Below are 20,127 nucleotides of genomic sequence, written 5' to 3'. Positions count from 1 at the left end.
CCCTCCTCGGTTGTGTGGTGCCCCGTGAAGACCCGGCTGGGCTCCTCCTGTGCTCAGCAGCAAGTGAGAAGCAGCCCCCTCAGGGCCTCGCGCGTGGGCGGCCGGGCCCAGAGGGCTGCAGCTCCCAGGGGGAGACTGGCCAGGGGAGGAGGCGCCGCCTTGCTGAGGCAGGGCAGGGCAGCGGGGCTGGCCTGAAGCAGGCGCGTGGGGAGGCAAGCACGAGCCAGCAGTGGCCGCTGCTTGGCCTCCCGTGCGGGGCTGCTCCCCCAGGCCCTGTGGGGGTAAGCAGCTCCCCTCCCCTGCCCGCCTCGCCACTGGCCGTCGCTGCCCGCCTCGCTGTGGCACTGCGGGCTACCGCTGCCTGCCTTGGGCCAGATAAAATGGCTTGGCGGGCTACATGGTAGCCCACGGACCGTATGTTGGACAAGCCTGCTATAGTCTGTTGTGGAAAGGAAGCAGAACTCTTTTGGTTAAGGTACAGACTACACCACACCATCAGTACTACGAGGCTGAAATCCCTCCCTCCGGAGACTGTTAAAATCTAATCGAGTTACAACTTCACAGCGCACAAGAAGGGTATCATCTTTTACAAAGGTTCTTTGTTTCAGAGCTTGCAGGTGCATGAAAGTCACGTAACCAAAACCCTTTGGGTTGCGGTGGATTGTTGGTCTCTGGAAGGCTAGCAGCTCAGGTTTGGCTTCCATTACTTCTTCATGATTCAGCCTTTCAGGTCCTTCTGATTGATCCAGAATAGAAAGCCGTATGGTGCCCTGGAATGGCCAAGGCAGATAGCTGTCGTATTCCCCTTGCATAGTATGGACAAAAAGGGATATAAAGTTTGCACAACGCTGAGCATTTGGTAACTGGATATGCAGACGCAAACACAGTTTGTAGCCAGGTTTTCCAGTGTAGAAGCCAGGGCTGTGTGTCACAACAGGCCTTTCTTCTTCTTGGGCTTTCAGAAGTGAAGAGAAATTCTCAATCTTCCAGATATAAATGCCATTACATTGCTGTGCCTCCATTTCAGCAATTTTCCCCTCTAGGTTTCGGATAGTACGTTTGAGCTCAACCATGTTAATACTCTGAGTTTCCATTTTAGCAATCAGCTCTCTGATTTGGTGATCTTGTCTTACCAAGCGACCTTCCAACTGCTGAATGGTCTCCTTGAAGTTCTCTACTTCCGGGTTGCACTCATATGGAGAAGATGAAGGGTGGGAGAAAAGGGCTGGCTCAAAGGATGGGCCATTGGAGAAGGATACAGGAACTGTGGCAGTCATACTGATACTTCGGAGAGTCTGAGCCATCATTCTCATGTGAACCTGAGTAAATTCCTGCATGTGGCGTGCCAATTCATTTCTCTGCATCTAGAGTTTAAAGAGATGTGACGTTATGAACATAACAAGAATTAGCAACATTTCATGCAACTGAGTCGCAAATATGTGGCTAAAAAAAAAAGGCCGTACATATTAGGAATGTGGTCAGTACTATCAGATACGACGAAATTGAAGACAAGTTGCAGAATTCATAAGATGTTTGGGGTGCAAGGGATCTCAGTAGATCACTGAGTTTGGCCCCCTGCACCCTGGGCAGGAAAGAACGCTGGGGTTAGATGACCCCAGCCAGGTGCATGTCTAGCCTCCTCTTAAAGACCCCCAAGGTAGGGGAGAGCACCACCTCCCTTGGAAGCTTATTCCAGATCCTGGCAACCCTAACCATAAAGAAGTTCTTCCTGATGTCTAACCTAAATCTGCTCTCCATCAGTTTGTGGCCAGTGTTCCTAGTTACTCCAAGGGGTACCTTGGTAAACAGAGCATCTCCTATTTCTTGCTGCCCCCCCTGATGAATTTGTAGGTGGCCACAAGATCACCTCTCAGCCTTCTCTTGTGGAGGCTGAAGAGATCTAGGGCCCTCAATCTCTCCTCATAGGGCTTTGCCTGCAGGCCCCTAACCATACAACCTCTGAACCGTCGAGGTTGTCCACATCCCTCTTGAAGTGCGGCGCCCAAAACTGGACGCAGTACTCCAACTGTGGCCTGACCAGTGCTGCATAGAGGGGAAGGATCACCTCCCTGGACCTGTTTGTCATGCACCTGCTAATGCATGATAAAGTGTGGTTAGCTTTACTGATTGCTTTGTCACATTGACGACTCATGTTCATCTTGGTGTCAACAAAGACTCAGAAAACCCTTTCCGCTGCTGTGCTGCTGAGAAGGTCCTCCCCAGCCTGTAAGTGTGCTGGTGAGTCCTTCTCCTTCAGACAAATAGGTTTAATGTTTTCTTATACTGCAGCACTACAGTCCCTACATGGCACTACTGTAATGGGAAACCCAAATATGAAGATGCTCAAAAAAGCTAGGGAGCAGCAAGATGAAGAGAAAAATTACATGATTAAAAGGAGGCAAGGCAACCACAGAACATGGGAATATTTCAGCAACTTAGTATTTTCACAAAAATGAAATAAAATAATTTGGGAATCATGGAGATGCGAGTCACATCATTAAATTTCTCTTTTCCCTAAATTTCAGGAGCTATATATTCGGATACACCTAACTGTACAGCCCTTGTTTAAAAGAATAGGGGACAAGGCTACAGAACACTGTTGGCATTTAAGTACAAAATATACTTGTGAATCAACATAGGTGAGAAAAAAATCATTCACCAAAATTTAGCACTCAAAAACCTTCTGTCAATGTTCTTACCCTACCCTTACTGATTTCTACAGGAGCAAAGTCAGGCCACCACTTGGTCCTTTCCACAATGCCACTCAAAATCAAGCCAAGATCAACAGTACCTAGCATCAGGTAAAATGGTAACTGTGGTGCTCCTTGCATCTGCGGAACAAGAACAGACCTACCTTTTCAGGACATCCAAAGGCACTGTAAGTACACGGGACTGGGGCTGTAGGACAGTCATTATCATAATGATTAGGCATCTAAAAACAAAGTCAGAGTTGAGTTTAAATACCTTACATTAAAATTCTTATATTTTCTTCAAATGAAAGTTTTCTAATATCAGAAAAGATATGATTACCTTAGCTGACATGTGGAAGTACCCACATGTCAGCTAAGTATTGACTTAGGGACATGTGACTAAGAGGCATCTCCTGGGTCAATGAATCCAGTTTCAGGCTAGATCATCATAACTTTATAACCCTTTTCATAAACTGATAAAGTTCCACCTTCAAATTATCTAGTTTTTTTTGCTCCAGTCCTTTTATGGAAAGACTTCGAAAATCTCATTCCTCATAACTCCAAACCTAAATTTATTCCCAGTCAGTTAACAGACATGTTTTTATGCCAGCATTGTTCCTTAGCTTAAATACTTACTCTTCCTCTCTTGTATTCATCCCTGATGCATTTACAGAGCAAACATTTCCTCTCTCAATCTCTGTTCTAAAAGGCTAAGCAAGCCAAATTCTTCCAGGTTATGCCCAGGATTGTATTTGCCCCTCTCATAGCTTTCTGACAACTGGTGGATCACTCTTGGAAATGATAACATGAATCAAAACCTAAATAGGTGGCTATCCTTTAAGAGATTTCAACAGTACAGGGTAATCATCATCATACACCAGCTTGCATCTTAGTCACTGTTTGCATGAACTGCTGACCAAGAAGGTCTGACAGAAGATTTTCAATGACAGTGACATCAACGAACATTTTCTACACAATGAGCATTTATAAACATATTTTTGTGCAGGGATTAATCGAGTCTGTTCCACACGCAAGCTGATGTGCACTGTGCTGTGGTGCGTACAGTTGTATAAAAGGTGAAATGCACGCCAGCGTGCAGAAAGTGGGGACGGTGTGCTTTTGAATGAAAGTGCTTCTGATATATTTTAGTTCAAAAGCGCACTGCCACCATTTTCTCAGTGGTGACATACAGGTGGCTACTTGTATAACTGCGGGCACCACAGCACCAGGTGCTTTTTCAAAGCACTCGCCACTGCGGTGCGTGCATGTGTACAAATGCCAAATATGCACACGACAGCAGGACTTATTATTGCCTTGAAGAAACTGGTCCTTCCACGTTCAATCATAAACAGTAGATAAATGAAGATCTACATGGATTCCTGTTTAACTCCACTCTGTTGTCATTAATGCCAGGCCTGAATGTTAATACACTCACTAGCCTTGCCAGGAGGAAGAATTTCTGAATAGCATAATTTGCTGCCAAAACACAACATTTACATTTTCCTTGAATTTCAAACAAAAGTGGTGTTACACATACGTGCACAAACAATCTGACCTATAATACGTCAGAAATTTAAATGGGAAAGTAAAAATCTTAAATCATTTCCAATTAATAGGCTGTTTCTTGCCATTACCTCTATTTGAGATTAAGGTATTTCACATCTGGACTGCTTCCCAAGCCAATATGGACATATGGAGAAAGATAGCCTCTTACCTGTTGTCTAATAAGCATAGTATTACAATATTCACAAAACACATTTGCCAGTGGACAGTGCTGTTCGTGGTGCTTCAGTTGTTGAAGAGGTGAGAAAGAAGATAAGAACCAATTAGTTAGAGAAAGTTAAAAAGAATCTTTTATTGCTGACTAACTGTACTCTAGATGACCAATTCTTGATTGTTTTTTAAGTCTTAAGCTAGTTTTAAATCAGGAAATAGGAAGGTACTGAACAGATTTCCTTCCTCATTTTCTTCTCCCTGAACAGACAAGTATCCACACTTTCAGGTGTTTATTCTGCTCTTGTATCAGAATTAGTTTTTAAATTAGTAAAAAAAAGTCTTATTGCTCGACAAACACCACAAAAGTGATAACATTCATTTACATAGCAACTTCCATTCAAATCTGTCTTTTCAAAAAGGCTAATATGCCAGGCCCATTTACAAGTAAGGAAACTGGATCCCCAAAATGGTAAAGTAATGTGTCCAAGATCACCAACATTAGATTTAGAGCTAGGAACATAACACAGAACTATTTCTAGTCTCTTACTCTAAGAAGAAATCTATAGATGGGTGAACAGCTCCCTCAGCACCATGCTTATTTTGAGCAGACAGAGTGAGTCCATATCTATCAGGATTTTTGCCCTTTGGTTATTTCAGATCTTTTTAAAAAGGTTGCTGTAGGATAGTGACATTGTTGCAACTCCTAGTAAAGCAAAAAAAATAATAATTTTTTTTTAAAGTTAATGGTTTCTTTTTAGGCAAACACTTTTACCTATCTATGCACTGTAAAGTCCCCAAGAATGGTGAGACAAGTATGACCCTTTTCAAAAGAAGGCTACTCTTTAACCTGCTCTTGAAGAGCGCCTGTACTCATTATGGGGTTTAATCCATATTAATTTAAATAGGTTTATAAAATTTAAACTTGTTTATTTTGCAGCATCGTATCAATGTTTGCACATAGCAGATTTTCAAACAAATTAAGCCCGGTTCCTGGCTGGCACTGCAGGAGAGTAGGATGGTCCTGTGCTGCCTCCCTGGCCTGGGGCCCCTCACCCTGTGCCCTGCCATGAAGCTGTGGGAGCAGGGAGCTGACACACAGCACAAGGGAAAAAAAAAAAGTGGCAGTAATTTAAAGGGGTGAACTACTAAAAAGCCACAGTGCCACCTGGTGGACAAAGAGGCTCATTACATGTCTTTGATACACAACGCTTTGATTCGCAGCAAACCAAACTAAACGATGCCCAAGGAGTTTCAGTTTAATGCACCAGAAATACTTTTAAAGTGACTGGAAAACCTGTTTGTGCAAAGTCACGCCACTGCACTGCAAAAAACATGATGTGTACAAATGCCCAAAGACAATCGGGAGCTCACAACATTGGTATGGTGAGCAGTGCAGAAGAAATTGCTTTCTTTCTGAAGCAAACTAAAAAACAGCCTTTACTGATTCTGTCCTCACCTCTTTATCTTCATAAGCCATAGATGTGGCACAGTTGGGACAGCAGACTTGCCGCCGTGGACATTCCTGTGTCATGTGCTCTTTCATCTGATTCTTCTGGAAGAAGCCCAGGCACTGTGGGCATTCCACACATGAAAAGTTGCACTGTAACTGATGCTCCTGTACAACAGCAATAAGAGGACATAGTATTAAAAGCAAAATGAAAAATTCAGGTACCACATTCTCATTAGCCTTGAAAATAATAGACAAGCACTTTTTTAGGCCTTTCTTTGTTGCCCAGCCAGCCCACAGTGATTGGTCTACACAGACACATACACCTGAGCAGGGCACCACTGACTTTAATGACAGCCGGGGGGGGCAGGGGGGGAACTGTAATAGAGTTAGGGTTTGAAAAGACTAAACAGTGTTTCAATACTGTACTTATATGATCAATAAAATAATTACTACTTAAGCCACTGTTTATCAAACTTCAAGAATTATTTTAAAAAATCATCCATTATTCTAGCTGTTGTAAACTGCTGCTAGCAGATATTTTGGATGCTGAGGGTGCATCTATACAAGACATTTACTGAGCAGCTGATTAATTAGCTCCACAGTAGTCTCAGCATCTACAGTGAATCCCTGTTAGGGAACAGTAAACTAAACAACGGTGCCATATGTTAGTATCTGTCAACACAAGAACAATCTTACGGCGGCGTTGTTTAGTGCACTGCAATGCATGTGTAGATGTTGATGGGGTTGGCTGGGGCACAAGGGTGCTTCACTGGCCCCAAGCAGTCCCTCCGCAGCTTAAGTCGGATTGGAGCAAGTCCTGCATTGGCAGGCGAGTGACTCCTCTCCGCCAACTGGGGCTGTTCCGACCTTGCTCAACATGCTGCAGTCCTGAGTGTACATGTAAATACTGCACCCAGGAGCAGCAGACTCCAGTGTGAACTGTGCCGGAGTTTATTTCGTCATATTAACTACACGCGTAGATGCACCCTGTACATAGAAAACTGCCATATACATGATAAAAATTGATCAAAATCATCTCTTACAAGAGACAGTCTACACTGCAACCAGGGTGCTTAAGAGATTAGTATTATTTGTGATACAAAAAATATTGCCTATAAACTATGCCAAACACTCTTGGGTTACTTAACTTAGATCAACCACTTTCAAAGAAACAGTAGCAGACTTGAAAAAAAAATCAGCAATGGATCTGAACAACAAATCAGTAAGATGAAAATTGCTTAACTGAAGTCATTTAGGGATTTTAAGAAACTTTTAGAAATAGAAACCACTTTATTTGCATTTATAAAATTATTCCTACCTCTATATGTCTCAGCTCCATCTTCAAACGGCACCCTTTGTTGGGACATCTCACTGTTAGCGAGAGGATTTCCCTCTTGGCAAAGTTGTCAGGGAAAAGTTGATTTTCAAGTAGAATTTCATTGTCTACTGGACATTTGTGACCTGCATCTCTACCATAAGAGGGGGACAAAGGGTATTTTTGTATAAAGTGAAAGAATAGCAGATTTCATAATTCTTCTCTTGCCCTTATTTTAAAATCCTCTTACACGCCAGAGAGAAGCTATTGTCATATTTAAAGAATAAATTAAGCACATGTCTACAAGTAATATAGTTAAATAGCCAAGAGTAAGCAAAGAATAAACTAAACATGTGTATAAGTAACATAGTTAAATAGCCAATTGTGATCAAAGCTTCTGAACTGTAATACTACTAAAAATACTGATACTATAACAACACACGCAGTCGCACATGACTGGGTTAAAGACAAGGAGAATGTGTGGTTCAAAGATCAAAGGCCATACCATTGTGTTAGTTCTCACATTCTTGCTAGCAGAGACCTACTGCAGTGGTTCTTACCAAGGGTGCTGAAGAACCTTGGGGTACCTTTAGATCCTCCCAAGGGTGCCATGTAATGTCAGGCATGCACACAAAATTCACAAGATAAATCCCGAGACTTCAAATAGGAGTCTATAGTGTTAAAAGCATTCTGATCTGTTGTGGTCCAAGTTGTTTGCAACAGAAGAAATGTTGTATTATTTTTCTGTAGCCAAAAATGAGTGAAAACAATGAGCAGGCACTTCTGAGGAGTGCCTCAAATCTAACAAGGGATGCCTCAAGTCTAAAAAGGTTGAGAACTAATGACCTAGGGGGTTGGAAAGGAGATGAAAGTTTTGTTCCTTGCTGAATAAGGAAATCACTGATCAGCAGCTCAACTATTGTTAGGGGAAGTAGGGCAGAGTTGAGACTTGAAAGAGATGAACTTCCGTTTGAGAGTTTTGCTTTTAGGAGGTGGCTTGCCAAAAGGCTCTCTCACTCCTTAACAAGCAGAAAAAACAAAGCAGTGGTATACTATTTCAGATCTTACACCTTCCTCAACACAGTGAGCAGTCTTGTAATACTGAATAGACCTCCTACGCAAAAAGCAGTTAGACCAGGTATAGCAATGTCATGCACCGCCTATGCTCTGTTTATAATAAAGTTTATGGGCAACTTGTGGGGAAGGGCCTTCAGAAGTGAGCAGACTGTTTCCAGATGTAAAAAGCTATACTGTGCTAACACTTAACCTACTGTTAGTTAATGCTAGGCAGCACTATGTACATCTTTAACTTTTAAATTAATCAGAGGAGTGGGGTCTATCTCAACTGTAGAATGGGGATAAATACACATGCACCTATTTTAGCCAGACATGACTGTTTAATCAAGTACTAGCTAAATGCTAAGCATTTACAAGAATGTATATTATGTTTAAAAACCATAGTAAGAATGTAACATGGATGTTAAGGAAAAAAAGAAAAAAGCTCACAGTGGGAAGATACTATACAAGTTTCCTGCATAATTCAGTTTACACACTCCTCTACTAGTATGAACTTCTTGTTTTTCAAGTCTGGTGGATTTTCTGAGAAGTGACTGCCCAACAAGATAAGTTATATCACCTCGGATGGTACACATGCCTAGGGACCTACTGAAATTGCGTTTTTGCAGAAACCTTGAAATCAGTAGGGTCCCCTGAGAAAAAGCACAGGGACTGCAAAAAAAGGCCAGTGTGTGGGGGGGCCAGGAGCAGAGGAACGGGGAGAGCTATAAACAGAAAATGGCAGGAAGCCCTGGTGTCCTGAAGCTTGGGGGGTGGGGGGAATTTTCATGGAGGAGCATGCCTCTGGCCAAGGGGCACCAAAAGTCCTGCCCCTCCCCAGAGGGCTGGGACATTCGGGGCTCCTGGTCCAGTAAAAGGCGTGGGAGAGCCCGCCACACTCTGCTGCAAAAATACCAACTGGCACTGTGCTCAGACCACGAAACTGGGAGGCAGCTACCCCAAATTCGGTAGGTCTCTACACATAACATGAGCAAAAATCCATTAGGAAGTATTCTTGGAATATTCAACTAGCTTCACTAGTGACCTAAATTCAGATGTGGAAAGGAAAGCCACAATACCACCTAACCACTAAGAAAACTGACCCACAATGCTACAGCACTTTGGGCAGCTTGTCTGAGAAGTGTAATAACAAGGCTGTTGTTTAATCAAAGTCATCAAGTACATTATATCTTAAATGCTCAGAGTATGTAGGTTGGGAAGGATGCAACAAGCATAAAGGAAGAAGGCAAAGTAAGAGAACTAGACTATTTGGATTGTAAAAAGCTACTGCTTGAAACAGTTACTCCAAAAGTGTTCTAAAAAATTTAAGTAAGTTTAAGAAATCTGGCAAAAAGCATTCACTCCCTTCTCAGACTGTTTGAAGGCATCGTGTGCATTAAATATTCAGATTCCTGAATAGGTTTAAGATAAGCTTCTCAAAAGTTTGAGTATTATTGCTAGGGAAGAAGGCAGAGGGGAAGTGCAAGTCGTAGCGGGGTGGGAAGGCAGCATGGGGCAGAGGCTGGTGGACAGGTGGCATGGACAGAGGCAACAGTTGCAGTTTTGACTCCAATCCTGAGTTGGGGCCAGAGCTGGAGCTGCTACAGCTCTCTTGCTCCCACCTGTACTTGAATCCAAGACAGGTTTTTTTTCCTCTGTGGTGAATGGGGGAAAAAACCTCATCCTGGATTTCAGTAAATACAGTAGCTTACTAGTACCCCTCTAGGAGCATGCAAGTGTAATAGCTGCATCATAATGCTCCCTTTTAAAGTGCTTGGAAATTACCTCTGGCCACAGGCTAAGACTATACTTTCTGAGAACTGTCATTACATCTGATACAATGTTGGCAAACAGCTTGACACATTTTTCCTTTCAGCTAAGTGAATTGTTTGCAGACACTTTTTTCTACTGCCCAGCTCTACAGGTTGCTTAATATTATTAGCATTACCTCCATATTTGGAGTAATCAGTATAATCTCACTTTTCAACCAACTCTACTGGTTCTATTAGAAATAGCCTCTCTTTAGATTAAATTACAGCAACTTTAATTAGCCAAAATGTTCTTGTCTCCCAAAACTGAGATGGGACAGAAAGTTTTTGTGGGTGTGTCAATAAAGGGCATGACTCCAGAACTCAGACCCTCCTACATAATATTTCTGCTGACCTAGCAAAAATATTTTTCTGACATTTGGCATGTACTACAAGCCTGATGTATGTCATGGCCAGAGAAGATTAGAGGAAGGTTCTTATTTTATTTAGTTATTGGATTTGTGTTTAGGGATTCACTTCTAAAATTTGCTAACCAACACAAAGCAAATGCAATTACTCTAAGCTGAAAACTAACACTAGCAGACACCTAAGAAAGTCAGTTAACTTGCAACTGCTTATCACCACCTCATCTGCTATTACCTTTACTTACAACAAGGCTAAAGCTTTTTAAGAAGTAACTTAGCCAACTGTGATCCTATCCATGTTATCTGTGTAGCCTATATGATATAACCTAACATTTCAGTTTTAACATTTTTTGATACCTCATGGATGCAGGACTCAGAGGTGTGAACTCACTTGTGCCTTGAAACAGTGACTCAGAGATATGAACTCACTTGCTCCTTATTAAATCTTGCTGGAATATCAATTTTAAAGCTCAGTGATGACAATTTGGTGTCAACTTTAATGCATACAAGCAGAGGGAAGAAATAGAGATCAGGAAGGAAGAGAAAAGAAAGGTAGATATAGAAGTTTTCAAGCTGAGTAGAATTTCCACACTAAGCACTGCTTGTGACAATTGTATTGAACATCTGTCTACTGAACTTTTTGTTACTACACAATGGTCATTTCCCCCTTGTGAGGTTCTTATTGACATCACCGTGAATAGTAGGTACCACGTGTACTCCAACCTATGGATCACAAATAAGTGAGGAATTCAGCACTTTCCTCTGAAGGAGTGGGACACTTGCACTATAAACTCTCTGCTTTCATTAATACTCACTCCATGTGAAACCTGTCTCAGCTATGTGATTGAAGTAAATAGAGTTACTGATAGCCCTTGGAAAATCCTGGGGATGATCAATGGTCTCTCACATCTTTAAGTGATTTATAGTCACTGAAATAATGAATACTGGACTGAAAGAGAACAGAAGTAGGAAGTTCCACAGCTGTGAATCAAATCCTACCCCTGTAGTTATTAACAGCATTTACAGGTGACACTTATCGGAATATTTGTACTGCAGTTAAAAGAAAAGGCAACTGTTTCCCAGGCTCTGGGGTTTAAAACGGAAGCTTCTCCACCTGGCAGAAAAATGTAGTTGTTTTGAACACCACATCTCCCCTACTTCCTCATTAAGCACTGCCATAGGAAATCTCTATGAACTGGCAGATTGTTACAAACAGCAGTTAAAAAAAATTGGTCATACTAGGAGATTCTCTCACAAGGAAAGATGAAGAATCCTACTGATGGGTTTTTTTTATAAAAGAGTTTTCTTTTGAACTGGCTAGATGACCAAGATATTTCTAAAGCTCCATATAACCAAACATCCAGGCCATCAGCTTGGAAGATCCAATAAATTTTGTCCTCTTGAGACAGTTTTGACTTCTTGCATAAATTTCATCATAAAAATCCCAAAGTTAGTGTGAGCAGAGGCTAGGTACTGGTGTCAGTACATAAAGCAAGTCTGGTAGGAATATATCGAGGGGGCTTGGTTTCCTATGTATCCAACTAATATTACACAGACTTACTATACAAATGCTAAAGCCTGGTTTTATAGACTAAGATAGTTCCTCCCATGTTAGATTACACAGGAAGAAGCACATATTTGAAGTTACATAAGAGAGCAAGTTAAGGTTGGGAAGTCAAGCACTTAACCTCAGTTCTGGTATTTTCTTTTTATCTGTACAACCTTAATTTGATTCTAGCACTTATATATTATATGTTCATATTTTTATTTCTGCAGGCCCTTGCCTCATTTAATGCAACTCAAAAGGGCACTGTGAAGATAAATGTAGTAGTACATTATACATTAGTAGTGGCAGCCATAGAAAAACCATGGAGAATAAAATTTTGTATTGAGAGAAGAGTTCGTATGATGTGCAATAAAGAGATTTTGTGGGCAACACATTGAACAATAAGGATGACATAAAATACAGGATAGAGGCTTATTATTAACTAAGCACTATCCAGCATTTGCTGCAAGTGAAACAGGTTCCTGTGGGAAAATGGCATGTGTACACTTTTTCACAACTATTACATTGTACATAAAGGAAGGTTGCATCAAACTCAGTTCTGGTGTTTCTCTATTTTCAAATGAACAGCTCTGTGACCCATATCGCTTTTATGAATGCCATTTCCAAGGCTGATTTTTTTGTAAAGTAGATTAAGACAAATTGGTTTCATCACGTGGCACCATATTGAGTCCCACCTGGGTCAGCAGGGTTGGAACCTTTGGATTAAAGCCCAAATGGCAGAATTCTATTTGAAGGGAACAACAAGCTAGATCAGCAGTTCTAAACCTTGTTTGTACTGAGACTCATTTGTAAACATTGATCATCAGTCCCCACCCAGTGCCTCTCACTCCCGACCTGCTGCCTCCCACCCCTGGCCTCCCAGGTGTGTGAGGTTGGGGGGTGGGTGTGTGGGGCATGCCTCCAAGCAGCCCCTGGCAGACTGCAGTTCTTCCAGCCTGCAAGGGAAAAGCCACGGTTTCTGGTTTTCTCCTTTAAAGCAGAATCCATTTTTTAAAAGTGTGTTGATCCATTGTTAAAGTTTGTTTGCGACCCTTTCATATATTCTTGCAACCCACTTTTGGGTTGTAACCCCCGGGGTTAAGAAACAGTAAACTGGATTATTCTTAGTGGGGGCAAATGGCAGAACAATGAGCAATAGTCTCAAGCTGTAGCAAGGAAAGTTTAGGCTAGATATTAGGAAAAAAAGCGTTCTTACTACATGGGTAGTAAAACACGGAAACAGGTTACCCAGAGAGGTTGTGGAACCTCTATCCTTGGAGGTTTTTAAGACCCAGCTGGACAAAGCTGGGGATGGTCCTGCTTTGAGCAGAGAGTTGGACTAGATGACCTCCTTAGGTCCCTTACAGCCCTAATTTTCTATGATTCTAACAAATAAAAGGAAGACAATTTGCTCCTGAGCTACAGGGCGATATCACAAGTTTGACAGGCTGATTCTAGGTTCCAAAAGAATGGTGGTCTAGTAGTTGGATAACCTCCTGCCTCCCTTACCTGATCATCATTCTTCCTAGCCAAGCCCATCTGTTCCTCTGCACTCTCTCAGATTCTTCAGGTAGAGCCTCTACCAGCTCTCTGGATCAGTGTAATCCCCTGTAACTCTCCTCAGACCAGCCTCCTTGCTTACTCCCTGCTGCTTGGACATCATTAGGGGGAGCACTGGAAACCTGCTGTTCCTGTAACAAGCATAATAGTAGTCTCCAGGTACCCAGAACCACTGCAGTGAATGGCCTGCATAGCCTTGGCCTGGAGCACAATCAGCACAGATAGAATCTCTGGAGAATTTAACTGGTGAACAAATCTCTGCAGTGTACATCCAGAGAGAGACTTACAGAGGCCTTTATGTTTATCCATCTTTTAGGCAAATTTCAAACCTTTGCTGTCTTTAACACAGAGACAAACACCTTGAAAATATTAGAGTATTAAGCAGGAAGGCACTAGACCATCTCAACAAGAGAATCCAAAGATTTGTATTTAACCTATGGATTGACAACTTATTTTCCACTAACTTTGTTCTGAAAAAGAAGCTGCTATTTATGCTAAAATTATCGAAGGAAAAAGAAAAGATATATGCTCATTTTGGGGCATGTACTTGGCCTGAACAGCTGAAGTTTGGCATTTATAAGCAAAGGTGGTTTTAGGGAGCAACCTAAACATACCTGCTCTGCATATGATACAGTAAAGGCAGTCCTCAACTTCTAACATTTATAAATCGACACTGTTTCAACTTTACAAAGCTAGTTTCAATTTTACAACGCTTGATCTGATGCAATGCAATACAAGTTTGCTGTGTCACTCATCTCCCTGGAGAACATCTGTCCAAACTTGCTTGGACACTTTCTTTAAGAAACCAGACAAGACCCCAGAAACACCGGCAGCCAAGACTCCTGAGAAGACTCCAGCCAAGAACCCTTCAAAAAGTCCAGCAAAGTCACCTCAAAGAAGTCCTTCCAAATCAATATGATTGCTGTTTACAATATAAATACATTAATGTAGCTATATTACTCATCTATAATTGATCGAGTACAAAATTCTGGGGTATTTTTGGTGAAAATAGGGTATCGGGCCTTGGTTCAGGAAGCAGTGCCCCATTTATAATGTTGTTTCTTATGAGAACATATGTTCCGAGTTACAACGTTTCGACTTAAGACACGGTTTTCAGGAACCAATTGTGCCTTAAGTCCAAGGACTGCCAGTATCTTTCAAACCATTCTCACGGGTCATAATCCATTATGTAGCATCAACACAAACATGTAATGTGCCTTCACAAGTTGCGTTGTGTTTATGTTGCCCCTAAGCAGCTGTACTCAAATTGGTAAATGTACTTTCTTTGTAGATTCAATTCCCATTAGCACTCCTTTACCTTATTGATTTGACAATGCAGCCTTTGCAAAAGCGGTGTCCGCATGGTGTCTGCACTGCTTCCCGAAGAGCCATCAAACAGATAGGACACTCGTATTTACTTTCCAGGGGCGGATCGAACTCTACATCATATCCCTGGGTCTCTTCCGTGAAGGAATTTGGTGCATTTCCAGTCCCACTGCTGACACTTGCACTGTCTTCTTTTGCTCCAGCGCTGCATGCGCTGGCCATGGCTGCACAGCAGCCACTCTCCAGTTCTCTGGCTCCACAGCTGTTATCACTTTGTAGCAAGCTCATAGTAACCAGCTCAGTGCCAAGGAGGCGCTCTGCAAGGCAGAAAGTAAGTGTTAAATTAAATATTTTAGGATTCTGCTTTCCAACAGGACATCAATCCCACCCTAACACAAACATCATGGCACATGATCTGTAAGATTTTTCACAGATTTTTTTTTTTTAGTTTATGAACTCTAGCCTTTCATTGCTCTTTTTCCCATCCCTCATCATCATCATCATCATCATGCAGCCTCTGAGGGAACAGCAAGGTGGGTTGTCCTACACCAAAAACCAAATGCACCCCTCATGATGTTGGATCCATCTCCAATTCTAGTTAAAAGCTATTTTCCCCATTGGCTGTGCCTATTAAGAATGCCCCTTTTTTGTTTTCATACTATATATTTCTAAAGTATTTCAGTATGTTCAAATGAAAAAATGCTTTCCAAAACGTTTTCTTACAATCAATCCCTTGCTTTACATTTCCTCTGCCACCATGCGTCACACCTGACATTTTTAGTAAAGCAAGACTCATGGTTTAGGTTTCAATTTATTTGATAAGAGAATTTTGGGCATATGCCTCCAAATAAAATGTAATACAAATAACTTGAAGAAAGTAGATACTGAGCTGCAAAATGTGAGTTAAACATTACGATGCTGATAAGATTTTCTCATATTGGCAACAGGACTTTCAATTTAGTTAGACTCTATAAAATATGAGATAAGGGCCCCATTTCTGCAGTACAAGCTAGAAAAGCTAGCTACATACTAATAGTACTCCAAAATTCTTTCCTGATCTCCTGTAGCACCTTCTGATGTAGCTGGAAAAACAATATTAAACCAGGAAATGAGAATTATTTCTCTCTGCAAAGAGGAGAATTTTCTAATAAAGTCAATTTCTTAAACACCGCTCTCAAACATGCGGAACTCACATAGCAACAAAGCCGGTAAAGTCTAGTTATCCAAAATGATTCAACAGCAATTGGAATATTCATAGTTTACACCTTTCTTCAAAGCCCTCTATTCCTTTTAGCAATAATTTGACAAGTCTAAAAATAGTTTTGTTCCATTACTGATGTCCTTTATGATATCAAAGACCAATTTTGCTGCCTGTATTTATACTGAGGTTATTTGGAACCATTTGTGGTTTGCTTCCAATACAAAATATACTTAAGTATGGAGTCACTAAGGAGTGTGACTATGTAAATGTTGTAAAATTGAGCACTTACCATTAGGGAATAGCAGACTCAAGATTGCGTGTAACCTTAAAATGGTATCCATACCCACAAGCATTATAGATATGGAGGATTAAATGTCATGGCTTCATACCATTTGGCTACAGCTCCCCCACCTCATTCAGAACATAAGATAGAAATCTGCAGTTTAATCAGAGTTGGGCAGTAAATTTGCCTATAGACCCACACGTATTATTTATTGCAGAAGCTGGCAAATGAGTGCTAAATGAGCCAGGGTTTTAAGAAAACTGAATGCTACCTTGATTAATCAGATTATATCCCTGCCTTTGCCAGAGCTGTCCCATGAGTCACTTCAACCAAACATTCACTGGCTGTTACTACCCATGTTCCTCATTTTCTGGGCGTACAGCACGAGGTATGGGAACAGATTTGCAGAAGTACTGAGCACTCCAATATGCAACTGAAGTAATCTGGAGCCATGTACTGAGTATATTGTCACAGAAGTACATTTTAGTCGACCTTAACTGTAGGCAGAACAGATGACACTGCCTATAATAATGGGATAAAATGGTCATATTTGGCCTAAAACTAAAAAACAACTAATAAATAAAATAAAATCTAATGATGAAATCTATTAGACTGGAATACCTGTAATGACCCTGTTGGGGTCACTTAATCTTAGACTGGATATAATCCTGATGGGTTACCATAGGCAGATGGAGAAAAAATTATTTGGCAAAAGCCTGCCTTGCTGCAGGCTTTTGCCACCTTGCGCTGGATGGTGAATTCCAGCAGGTGATGATCGCTGTCGCCCAGGTGGTCGAGCACCCGCAGCCCCCATACGAGGTCGTCGCCTATGGCCAGCACCAGATCCAACAAGTTCTTTGGGTAGACGTGATATCTTTTATTAGACTAACTAAATAGTTGGAAAAATTCTTCTTTGCATGCTTTTGGACACAAACATGTTTCTTCAGGCGCAGGGAGAATTTGTCGTCTCCAGAGATAACATCCTTGTTAATAGCAGTATATGGAGATCAGAGATAACAGACCTGATTACCCGCCCATCAGCCCTATTGTCTCTCTACAAGTCTGTGTACACAGAATCAAGCCCTTACCTCTCTCTAAAAGTGCAAAGTTTCAAGAAGCTAAACGAATAAAGGATATCAAAAGCAAGAATGCATTTTTTGTGGAAAACAAGGATAAAATTGAGGCTTCCTGGCCAGTGATTTAAATCAATTTGATTTAAATCAAATCTACCCTGGTTCTCACTAATCCACTGGTAAGAAGCTCCTTAAGGGGAATAACTACAGAGGGCAAACCAAGCTGGAGGCATTGCAACCCTGGGCCCAGTCTAGGAATGACAGAATTACGCGATCCTACTCCCAGAGGAGTGAAGGCACAAGCCCCAAGAAGCACCCAACATGACCACACAAGAGAAAACAGGAACAAGCCAGCACAGACAAACAGAAGTCAGGTTTGATGAGCGCACATATTCCAGAGAGAAGTAACAGTTAAAGGAAGGTCTCCATCTTCTGTTTGTTTTTTTTTAAACCCTTGTTTAGCAGTACTTCAGCAAGATATTGCAATTACTATCCAACTAAATAAAGGGTCACATCTTGCTATATAATCTTAATAGTTTGATATTTACAGTACTTTACAGCTCTAAGTGCTGCACAAACAGAAAATTTATTCTGTTCCATCTTGAATTGTTCCTATAACCAGAATAGTTGTGCACCATTTAGTTCATGGAAACAAAAAACCACCACCAGATATTAATTGTAATGGGTGAGTCAGAGCAACCAGTCATTGTTCCATCGTAGTACAAAAATCCCATACTTTTACAACCTGCTAACAGCCCCCTTTTATCTGGAGCTTTCCACCTGCACATCTCCAAGAAGCTTACAAAAGTGAGGCAAGTACATTTATCTTCATTTTATAAAATTGGAAAGTTTAGACACGTTAAAAAAAGGCAGATATAGGAGAGCTTTCTGAGCCTTGAAGTCTAGAAGAACTGTTACACAATAGCCAAAACCCATATCAGATCACTGCATTGTATTTTAGAATAATTCACTCTTTTTTAAATTGAGTCCCTATTTTTTAGTCCTTTACTTATTTATTTATATATAAAGTCCATCTTTGCATTTGTTTTCTCCTTCGAAGGAATAGCAGCTGTGCCTCTACTCCTGCACACCTAAGTACCTAGTGAGCAAACACCTATTCTGTTGCACTGTAGGGTGCGGGCTTCTGTCTTGGACCAGCTGAGGAGATAATCAAATAAACTAACTGGAATTTATGATCTTCCTGGGAAAAGTACTGCATCCAAGTCCAGAAGCACCACTATGTTGTGTTCCTGGAAAATTTCCTCACAAAAAGTAAACTTAAAATAAGCCACAGGCCAGGAAAAAGGGATGCATTTGAAAATGAAAGATACTTTCAACCGAATACCCAGTTTAATTTGTTCATCTCTACACTTCACTAGGAGTTCACACACTAGTCAAAATTTAGGAAAACCAGAAACATTGAAAACCACACCATTTTTTCTTCAATTACTTTGAGTTATATCGCTTCTTCTCCCGGCTAAGTAAGACTTCAAACTAGAGTTTGGCATTATGAATAATTTGACAATCATTTAATTCCTTTGCCCCAGCATTACTGCTTATGGCAAAGGTTCAAAGGAATGTGCTTATTCATAATGACATGAGCATGGAGGCTAAAAATAAGATAAGTTACTCTCCCAAGAACATTTATTCAGTCATCTCTCTACATGAGAGCCACCAGAATCTCTGCAATCTTTCGTAGTGTGGAAGAGTTATGCCTTTTAGAACATTTATGCCTGGCAGCTTAGCTACAAAGACAATGCCAAATTAAGCAGTTCATAATGCATGTTACTCAATTAACCAAACACTGAAAATTAAATCTGCATGTAAAAAACCCCAAACAGTAGCTTGATCCCTTGTTCATGTAGAAGTACCCGAACTGGAACAAACCTAAACATTAAATTTAATGATGCTTCCTGATCAGCCCTTTCAAGAAGCTAGAACAGTTGTTCTCAACCTTTTTAGAATTGAGGCACTCCTCAGAAAATGCCAGCTTTTAGTCTTCACTGCTTTGTTTAAAAAAAAAAAATGGAGCAGCTCTTATGTTGCAAAGAACTCAGACCCCCCCAACAGGTCAGGAAGTTTTTGATACTATGGATTCCTGTTTAAAATCTCTGGATTTATTTTGTGAGTTAACATATCTAACAGTGTTAACACTGTGTGGCAACCTGTGGCACCCCTGTAAGGATTTCACATCACTCTAGGGTGTCATGACAACCTGCCATTGAGAGTCATTGAGTTCTAAACATCGATTTGCTGATGGGCAGAATGTGCACATTCACACAAGCACGCATGTGCATCTTGCAGCGTCTTAAAGTCCTCAAAAACGCGGCAGAAAAAAGCGAGGCAGAGCACGGTCCTGGACCATGCCCTGAGGCAACCAGGGGCTTGGTCCTCCACAGAGATGCTCTGGTAGCCTGCCAGAGCATCTCTGTGGTTGGCCCTTTCCTGCAGCAACCAGGACCTGGGCTCTGTGCCAGGTAAGTAGGGAGTGGGGGGAGCTGGAGGATGGGGGACTACTGAGGATGCAGGGGATCATGGGGGGGGCAGCTCGGGTGGGGTGGGTCTGCCAGCCACACCCCTGCATGGCTCCATCTCTCCCCGCTTGCCCCGCAGCCGGATGCAGCCCCCCCACTCGCCTCCCTGCTTGGCTCCAGCCTCCCGCTCGGCCCGCACTTAGCTCCAGCCCCCTGCTTGCCTCTCTGCTCAGCTCCAGGCCCCCAGCCTGGCTGCAGCCCCCA

General features: G+C 41.7%; 1 protein-coding gene across 3 annotated transcripts in view; it reads right to left on the bottom strand.

Moving 5' to 3' along the window:
• Positions 1 to 21: 21 nt before the first annotated feature.
• TRAF6 (TNF receptor associated factor 6) overlaps positions 22 to 20,127 on the bottom strand; it is a 30,883-nt gene continuing 10,777 nt past the window's right edge. For 2 of the 3 annotated variants that reach the window (XM_025197369.1, XM_006014642.3), the window contains 6 exons: positions 14,825 to 15,149; positions 7,175 to 7,325; positions 5,863 to 6,021; positions 4,405 to 4,476; positions 2,855 to 2,932; positions 22 to 1,364 (listed from right to left, as the gene is read on the bottom strand). In XM_025197369.1, the coding sequence (XP_025053154.1) occupies positions 483 to 1,364; positions 2,855 to 2,932; positions 4,405 to 4,476; positions 5,863 to 6,021; positions 7,175 to 7,325; positions 14,825 to 15,120 (1,638 nt within the window). In that variant the 5' untranslated portion in view covers positions 15,121 to 15,149 and the 3' untranslated portion in view covers positions 22 to 482. Of the gene's footprint in view, positions 1,365 to 2,854; positions 2,933 to 4,404; positions 4,477 to 5,862; positions 6,022 to 7,174; positions 7,326 to 13,455; positions 13,638 to 14,824; positions 15,150 to 20,127 lie in introns of those variants that run through there. The other variant, XM_025197825.1, reaches the window with a different exon arrangement.

The sequence above is a fragment of the Alligator sinensis genome, unplaced genomic scaffold (genome assembly GCF_000455745.1).
Source record: "Alligator sinensis unplaced genomic scaffold, ASM45574v1 scaffold442_1, whole genome shotgun sequence".
In the NCBI taxonomy this organism is placed as follows: domain Eukaryota; kingdom Metazoa; phylum Chordata; order Crocodylia; family Alligatoridae; genus Alligator; species Alligator sinensis.
The sequence above is the reverse complement of the archived record's forward strand: the minus strand, read 5'-3'. Positions and strand labels throughout refer to the sequence as shown.